Here is a 9,563-nt window from a genome sequence, read left to right as displayed (position 1 = left end):
AGGTTGAAAGGCATGGCCATTTAAAACACCTCTGAGATCAAAAAGTTTATGAACTGCTGGAAACTTAGTTCTACACATGGAAGTCAATGAGGTAACATTCCTTCTACAATGACCTGGTTGACATACAAATCAGTTTTCTTCCAAATGAAAACTCAAAGCTGTCTATAGAGACAGCAACTCAGCACCACCTTCACCAGAAGAACTTGCTTGTCATGAGCAACCAGTCTGCAGCACTTGACATGAACACATAGTCTGTTTCGTGACTTCAGACCTCCTTTAAGTCCAGAGGGGTTAAACAGTCTTTCCACAGCATTTGAGAAAGCAAGGTACTGAACAAATTCCTTAGCTCATTATTTCAACTCTGCTGAAGTTAAAGTTGTGAAAATAATTAGTTTTTTAGTTTCTATGGAATGCTTTGTTTTATTTCTTATTTGTAGTCTTTCATATGACTCACTATAATGCATTGTTTCAATCTGCAATTTATTGCTGCTACCTCCCATTACACCTTAAGAGGAAAGAAGATCTTTCCTCTTTCTGTCTTTTGGATAGAAAAAACCAGCAGTGAACTCCACTGAATGTCACCCTCGGGGCAACAGGGAAACAATCTTGAACATGAGGCAAGCACTTCCAAAACAATACAGGAAAATACAGCTGAGTGTCTTTAAAGAGAACTAGCTACAAGAAGCCAGTAAATGCAACAAATTTTGGCAATCTATGAAACCATACTGTAACTCAAACCTGATTTTCAAGGTGGCTTGTATTTTTCCTTCTAATACATCATTTGCTATGGCCCTATGCAGAGAAAACTACCCCACCCTTTTGGACAACATATGTTCTAAGTCATTGACTGTTTCTATAGCCTTTTTGCAGCTTTTCTCTATTTAACTGCTTGAAGCTATGCCAATCGAAGATCAACCAAAGAGATTTAGAGAGAAAAAACTTACGGACTGAATTATTTCAAGTAGGATGAAATCTCCACTTAGCGTACAGAATATGCTAGGAGCTAAAAGATAGTAAAAGGTAAATATCACTTCATTTACATTTTTGTTAGCTACTATTATTGTTGACAGCTTGAAATCAGAAAAAAACAAAACAAAACAACAAAACCAAACAACAAACCAGAACATAAAGACTCATAACAAAATTAAATAAGGAAGATAGGTTTCTGTGCTGTTCATGATTTTCGCAGTAGCACAATAAGAAAATATATTTTGAACTACAATGACAAAATTCATCACTCCACTGTCCAAGTGGAGATCAGTGAGGTGTGGCGCTCCTCGGGGGTCGGTATTGGGACCGGTCCTGTTAAACATCTTTGTTGGCAACATGGACGGTAGGATTGAGTGCACCCTCAGCAAGTTTGCCGATGACACCACGCTGTGTGGTACAGTTGACGTGCTGGAGGAAAGGAATGCCAACCAGAGGAACCTTGACAAGCTTGAGAGAGTTCAGAGAAAGGCAACAAAGCTGGTGAGAGGCCTGGACCATAAGTCTGATGAGGAGCAGCTGAAGGAACCTGGGGTTGTTGAGCCTGGAGAAAAGGAGGCTGAGGGGAGATCTTACCACTGTCTACAACTACCTGAAAAGAGGTTGTAGCATGGAGGGGGTTGGTCTCTTTTCCTGAGTAGCAAGTGTAGGAAAAGAGGAAATGGCCTCAAGTTGCACCAGGGAAGGTTCAGATTGGGTATCAGGAAACATTTCTTCATGGAAAGGGTTGTAAAGCGCTGGAACAGGCTGCCCAGGGAAGTGGTAGACTCACCATCCCTGAAGGGGTTTAACAGACTTGTAGATGAGGGTCTTCAGGACAATTTTTTTTATTTTCAGTCAGTTCATGAGGCATCCACTTATTGAGTTTTTTCACCTTTCCCATTTGCTACAAATGCTGAACAACCACAGAATGGCTGACATTGAGTTCTTCAGCAACTTCTCATGTAGTTGTCAGAGGATTGGCTTTGATGATTGCTCCCAGTGGGTCTATGTCAACTTCCAACAGCCGCTGCTACACTCCTCATCTTCAAGGTTCTTGTCTCCTTTGCAAAACTTCTTGAACCACCGCTGCACTGTACGTTCGGGAACAGTTCCTAGGCCAAACGTCTTGTTGATGTTGCAAGTTGTCTCTGCTGCTTTCTGTCTAACATATAATTTCCATAGTCTAAAATAAACAGCAAGTAATAAGTCACTAGCAAAAATAAAAAGGTGAGAAAAGGGCATTCAAATTATATAAAACATAACCACATTTATTTCAGAATATATTCCAGTATCAAATGGCAATTTTCAACAACGCAAAGACCGTAATTCCTTTTGCACCAACCTTAGAAAAAAACAACCCTTAACTAGCACAAACGGTGTCTATTTGGTTCTATGCCTACGTAATTATCTCTGCAAGATTAAGCCACCTGGTGGATAAGAAAAAAAATACAATTGACTGGGGAGAAACAATTTAACACCAAAGACTAAATAAATTTGTTTAAAAGTGGACTTTTGAAGTTCTTGATGGAAGATGAAATAAAGGGTTAGTCTAGTGTGCCTGGTATCATAAGAATATTTTTTCATGCCTAAAGAAACAGACTGGAGTGTTCTGGACAGTGTTCAGGTCATTAAGTTGTTAATATGTTGAAGGAATTACAGTCATATCATCAAAGTTTAATGAGAAGTCTGAGTTCACACTTTTCATTATTGGTGCTCTACCTGAAATGAATTTTAAAATATACTTTTTTGTGCTTCTTCTACAGCAACTGAAATATGTTCCACAACTTGTGTCTTGTTCTGGAAAGAGTCAACTTCTGAAAGGAAGGAACAGTTGTTTTTCTACTCCTCTCCCTTTCATAACTTTTTGGATGAAGAACCTCTGCCTCCTCCCAACATGAATGGAAGCAAACTAGGTTTAAACATTTAAAAAGATATAAAGGTTTATTTAATGAATCCAGATTTGACAGATATTACATAAATTAAACAGCAATAAAATTTTACTAGGTTTTATGTACAGATCACAGTGATTTTCATTGTGCAATGAGGGCTGACTTTGTAACTTTGAACAGTACTTACACATGTGAGCTACCACAAGCAACCAGCAACATACACCACTAGTCCAAGTTAACCTCTGAAGTCTAGCAGTTCAAACTGATTATGCAGTACACAAATGCCTACCACTGGTATCACTACTTACTACACAACGGAGTATTTATAAAGCAGTCAAGGTTTGCCATAGAAAAGTGCAAAACATGGAAAGCCTGTACACAGTACAGTACCAAAAGGAATCATGCTACAGTCATTGAAAGCTGAAAAATAATTCTATAGCACAGGAAGCACTGCATCACAACTCTTCTGAAAGGCAAGCAGATGGGCTGCGGAACAGCCATATCTTAATTGCTTTCAAAACTGCAAAAATCCCTGTTCATCCATTTAAACATAGTTTAGTACCTATATTTGATCTGTTAACAATGACTTTCTACAGTGGAAGATCACAGTTAAAGCTCAGTAGCACACATATTCATTGATAAGCTAATTTACAGGAAAATCTACAGCAGGTTCTCCATTGATATAATGAAACATTTATATCATTTGGTTACAAGGCAATTGAGTTTACAATGCATGTTTATCACTTAAAACCTCAAATTGGGCAATTAAAAATATAGATATATAAAACTCAAAAATAAAGGTTGTTTTTTAATGTTTAACATTCTTGTTCACCAAAGCAGAATACCAAAGGCCTATGGGGTCTTGCAAGAAAACAGTCCTTATGCAACAGTCTATACGCAAAAACATGTGTTAACAAAACTACCCATAACAAAATGAACTTCAGAGAATACCATACTTCAATATAAAATAAAAGTGTTCTAGTCTGCTTAAAAAAAAAAAAACATAAATCCACAGTACTTAGTGCAGTGTGTATCCAGGGACTTCTGCATGAGCACTCAGACAGAACTATATTAGTGGGCCATGAAGTCCCAGTAAATACTTAAACCAGACTCACTTTTGCAAATAAATAAAACGGACAGGTAACAACAGCTCATTAAGTTCAAGAGTGTAGAGAAAATAACTCATCACTTAAAATAATGACTGAAAAATGTTTGGGGTGATTTTTAATTAAAGGGTTTTAATTTAAAAATATTTGAAAGCAGTTTTGTACTAGGAAGCATTTTGACGAGGTCAGTAGTAAAGCATCTGTACACATGGCTCCGGAAATAATATAAAGTAAATGAATTAGCATTATTAAGAAGATTGTATTTGGGTTTTTTTTTTTTTAGTCTCTATCATAATGAGTGTCAGTGCATCCACTGCCAGCAATGGATAAGATAAATAAAAAGAAAATCCACTGTCTCCTGTTGTTCAAGCATTCCAGACTTCTAACCACTATTGTGGCACATTAGTCAAATGCAACTTCATTTCTTCAGCTTTGAAGACTTTGAAGACAGTTTTTAAAATTGAAAAAAACCTGTATTTAGCACACTTGCTTGTTGCACTATGTACATTTTAAAATAAGAAACTGGTTTTGTAGTACTCAGATTCTACAAAATACTGTAAGCTTACACATTAAAAACTATGCTTGCTCCCCTTAGACAAAGTAAGCTGTGTGCTTCAGTTTTTCCGATTGATTTGGAATAACTAATTTCACAGATACAAATACAATGGAACAGATTAATTTTTTTAAGAGAATAAGGTATTTTTACCAGGTTAAAACGATCATTTACTATGGATTTTCCTGCATTCCATTATACATTCCTGCACAGTATTTACTGAGTGGCAGCTGGGGCCACCAACTTGTGGAACAGTTTAATTTAATTAGCAATTAATAGAATGACTACTTCGTAAGGATTCAGGATTTAGTTCAGAAAAATAAATCTTTGAACTACATTTCTTATGGCATTGCAGATCAAAAATGTGGGGACCAGTTTGGGGAAGAAACTGTCTGTATGATCTACTTAAACAGTTTTACATAGAGCCCATCAGTCGTAGTAGCAGAGCTTCAGTGATCTGATGTGCTTTTAAAAAATATATTTTTGGTCTAGATATTATAATTTCACTGAAAGTTATCTAAAACCACAACATATGAAAGAATGTAAATCAAAGCACTTCAAAATCAATTCCCTTACAGTAACACAAGTATCAATTTGCAACGTGAAAAAAGCCTAAAAAAAGATCCTGACTTGTATACAATCTACTTTCATGTTTATGTGTATTCATATACGTAGATGCATCATACATACGCACATACTGATATTTGGTGCTACTTAAAATGAAACAGTATTGCAAATACTTCCTAAATCAAGTGTACTCAAGCTCCTAGAAAGATAGTAAGTACAGGATGAAAAGAAGAGACTCCTTACATCTAAGGTTTGAACTCTGTATATATCAAATTCCTGGCAGCAGAGACTTCAGGACATTTCCAAAAGCAGGAGCAGAAAAATCAGGCTCTTCCCTCTGATATTCCAAAGTGCCAAGCATTCAACAACAACTATTTCAACAATGAAAGAAGTCTGTTATGGCTTGTGCATCACATTTAGAGAAGACAGCAAGCCTGAGAGAGAACATCTCCTGTAAGAGCCTGTTAGAGTCCTTTTATCGGTGTGCACTGAACCGAACGTTTACAGAGTCTCCATGTGAGGAATCTCATTTCAGACAGTGAATCATCACTCAGTATCCTGGTTTGTAAAGAGACATCACTGTAACAGAACTCCATGAATTAGCCATTAAGATGCATCTTAACAATAAAACATGCCCTTGTCTTTCTGCTTTCAAGTACTATGGTTGCAAGTGTGAGGCATTGGAAATTTTAGGTACAAACCTTTTTTAAAACATAATTACTTTTACTTTTTACAAAGAATTATAAAATGTATATAAGATGATGAAAAACTCATTTATCCTTTTTAAGATTTTTATTCCTAGAGAACTTCTTGAAAAACATTATCTGAAAAATAAAAATCATAGACTCTGCAAAGTACAAAAATTTACATCTTTGCACAGTTCCTGTGCTTTAGTTGTATTGTATTCATTATATACATATATACTAATTTGTGCTTTTAATTACACAAGTTTAGTATAAACTTATAAAATTAAGTCTATGAGTTAACTATGCAAAATAGCAGGAAACTTAACTAAACCATAAGTTAAAAAAAATAATCCTAAAATATATCATTTTAGTGAGTCTACTTCAGAGTAGACTATCAATATTACAATTTACTAATGTCAAATGTTTACAGCAAAAAATTATTCTTGTCTGCCTCCAACGTATTTTATCTATACTAAGATGTGTATCTGAACGCAGTATCATTCTTATCCACAAAGAAAGTCTTCATTTACATATGAACTCCATTCTTCTTCAGACTTCTTCTTAGCACTTCAATTCCCTTCCAGTTTCTAAGAAAAAATAATGAGAAAGGAACACTAAATACAATGTGGAGCATGTAAATTAAATAACAAGTATCAACTTATCACAGTGATCAGACAGAATTCAGGGTACAGAATTAACCTGAAAATCTTATTCCTCTAACTAACATCTTCATTCTTAATATAAAACTCTTGCAATCAAGAACAATCACATTTCCTTATCTGTCAAATCAGTCTAGATATTTGCCTTTAACACACTATTTAAAAAGGTTTAAGGAAAGGACTTAATATCTGTATGTGAATAACTCACCACTTCAGAACATGAAAGCCTATCAGATAAATTACCTTTGTCATTCCATAAGCCTGCTTTACAATATTTTATTTCAACAATTTAATTATACTATTGATTACTGTGATTCATGTTGGTTTTACGAGCTGTAAGGAAGTATTAATCACTATTATGAATCAGAAGATGTAGTTTCTGCAGATGGCTCTCACTCACAGACCAATGTTTTGAAGAGGATTCCTGACATTTGGACATACCTTGTCCAGTGTAGATGTCGCTTTCAGAAGTTCTTGAAAATTTCTAGATCTTTAGGGGGTACTGGAGGCATCTTGTTCCAGTCGTCCTCAGGATAAGCTTCAAAATTGGAAGTATCCCCATCATTGGACACTTTTGGTACTATGGGAGGCTAGTCAGAACAAGCACAACAAAAATATTAGTACACATTCCTCAATGAGCTCCTCTCCATCATATTAAAGCAGGAATTCTGTAAAAGACTGATTAAACAAAAGGGGTACATATTTATGAAAGTTTACTTTTTCACCAATAATGAACGGCACAAGAGAGAGAGAAGCTTGCAGCAACACAGACTACATTCCAATGCTGTGTCTTAGCTGCAGCTAAATATTGTGTTTGAAAGACACTTATAATACAGATATCTTTTATTTAGCACTGAGGTTCTAACTGCTTTGCAGACTGAAGGTAACTACTGCCAATGATGCCTACAACTGCGCTTCCAGGCACATGCTGTTACAGCATCATCTGCCATTCTCCTTCCTCACTCCTCCCCACTTCTGTGGCCCTGTGAGCAAAAAGGAGTGGAATCACATTAGGTTCCTTCCAACTATGAATGAGTCTTGATAGCAGTGTGGGTAACTGCTTTCTCACTGAAGGAAAAAAGCCTTCTCTTCCTCACTTTCAAATACATCGTTTGCTTTTAAGGAGGCTGAAATGACTAACTTGTGTATACCTCACACTAACTACTACGCTTTTTCCAAGCATAGCTGTAAACTTAGGCAAGGAAATTGCTTCACTGTTAAAAAAAAAAAAAAAAAAAAAAAAAAAATCACACAAGGATGTCTGCAAAAGCATCTTAATTCAAATTCATCTTTTTAAGGAAACTTGGAGGTGCCAAGAGAAATATCTGCTTTCTATTTCTTTAAATTTCTAGTATTGACCAACAGGTTCACAGTTGCTGTTTTTTTTTTCCTTAGATGTAGCATCGAGATTACTCTGCCCTTCTGGCCACACACTATGAGACAAAGCTCCTTTCTGGAACACTTCATTAATGTAGGGGTTAATATAGGGTAAAACCAGTTTCTTCTCTCAAAGGACAGTCATCTTTTTATCCCCTTCCCAGTAACAGAGAACTTAACTATCGTCACGAGTTCAACAAAACACTGAGGATGACAAAACTTTATGGACATTCACCACACTGGCTAATAAAAGTTATATCACAGACAGAACGACACAGTACAGCAAAATGTTATTCTGCATCTCCTCAAAAAGAGACATGTCTGGCTTCCACTAGCTCTGAGATCTCTGATCTTTTTGGCTTCTCAGTTTGTAACAGTGCCATCAGCAGGTTCTCGGTGGGAAAGAAAGGGTCCTGAGGGATGGCACTGCTGAGCTTCAGCCCAAAGTGGAGTCCGGCTTTTGCCACGTGTCAGCCACAGCACACTCCCCAGATGCCTGAGAACGTACAGAATCTGCTCTGCTCCAGAGAACTACCTGCTCCACTGTGCGCAACGCCTAGGGATCCTCATCTCCCTGTAAGCATTTGGGCAGGAAAATAAATTTTATGAAGTGACACAAAAATAGAAAAATAAAATTAAAGAAAAAAAAAAGATAAAGGAAAATTCATAATAATCTGAGTGCCAGAGTGAGGTTTGTTGTTTTTTTGTTTGTTTGTTTTTTAATAAAAAAAATGCAATACAAAGGATGTTTGGACCTTAGTAATAATTACCTTTAGTAATCCAGTAGGTTGTAATAAACTTGAGAGTTGAAATATTTATAAAACATGTTAGCATCCAGTTGGTATTTTTGCCTATTTGTGTGATTGGGATTTTTAGTAAATGATTTGAAAAAACATCAACTGGATGTAGTAACCATTAAAAAAAACCTGCAAAACCCACACACTCAAAACAATGTAAAACCGTGTTTGTGGTGTTGTTTTTTTGTTTTTTGTTTTTTTTTTTTTTTTTTAAGAAAAAAGTCAACTACAACTTTATATTAGGATGTTGTCCACAAGAACACATCAAAAACATTTTTATCTCTTATCTATTTTGCAATAATTCAATTTAAGGTATCTAGCCAGAAATTCTTTATAAGAAACTAATGCAAAGAAATGGAAGAGCAAACATTTAATCAGTACTTGACTGACTGCATACAGCAACCCGTGTTACTGAATATCGTTGCTCTAAGAAATCGTACTAGTTAGAACTCAAAAAAGGAAAGGAGGAAGGCAGTTTTACTTCCAAAGGACTTTAAAAAGCATTTTGCAGTGTTGATAGCTTTTGCAAACATCTGCCCTCATAGAACTCAGTGCTGTTAAAAAGTATGTTAGAATTACATTCATAAATCTTTCCCTCTCACCTTCCCTACTCTTCCTACTCCTATATGCTTTACATTTTATTAAAGCATTTACCTGAATTGAACTTGGCACTAAAATTTAAAGCCCAAAGTAAGAAAATTCCACAGACATAAGAGCAAAAAAACAAAACAAAACAATCTAACCAAGCCACCAATCCTCTTTCATCCCCCAACATAAAACCACCTAAAACAAGTAGTTACTTGTAAAACCCTAAAACTGAAAATTAAATGTTGTATTTACTAATGAACTTCAGCAAAACAAAGTGGGGATTTTTTGTTTTAGACATTTTGTATACAGACAAAAATGCAAGTAGACAGTCATATAAATTCTGCAATGTATAAGAGAAAAATTACATGTAAT

At 35.7% G+C, this 9,563-nt stretch overlaps 1 protein-coding gene across 2 annotated transcripts in view; it reads right to left on the bottom strand.

The window, feature by feature from the left end:
- Positions 1-2,883: 2,883 nt before the first annotated feature.
- Positions 2,884-9,563, bottom strand: part of PRKX (protein kinase cAMP-dependent X-linked catalytic subunit) — a 57,857-nt gene continuing 51,177 nt past the window's right edge. For both annotated transcript variants that reach the window (XM_065074129.1, XM_021287620.2), the window contains exons 8-9: positions 6,871-7,019; positions 2,884-6,357 (exon numbers count right to left, since the gene is read on the bottom strand). In XM_065074129.1, the coding sequence (XP_064930201.1) occupies positions 6,894-7,019 (126 nt within the window). In that variant the 3' untranslated portion in view covers positions 2,884-6,357; positions 6,871-6,893. The remainder of the gene's footprint in view (positions 6,358-6,870; positions 7,020-9,563) is intronic.

Source organism: Columba livia, chromosome 1 (genome assembly GCF_036013475.1).
Source record: "Columba livia isolate bColLiv1 breed racing homer chromosome 1, bColLiv1.pat.W.v2, whole genome shotgun sequence".
Taxonomy (NCBI): domain Eukaryota; kingdom Metazoa; phylum Chordata; class Aves; order Columbiformes; family Columbidae; genus Columba; species Columba livia.
The sequence above is the reverse complement of the archived record's forward strand: the minus strand, read 5'-3'. Positions and strand labels throughout refer to the sequence as shown.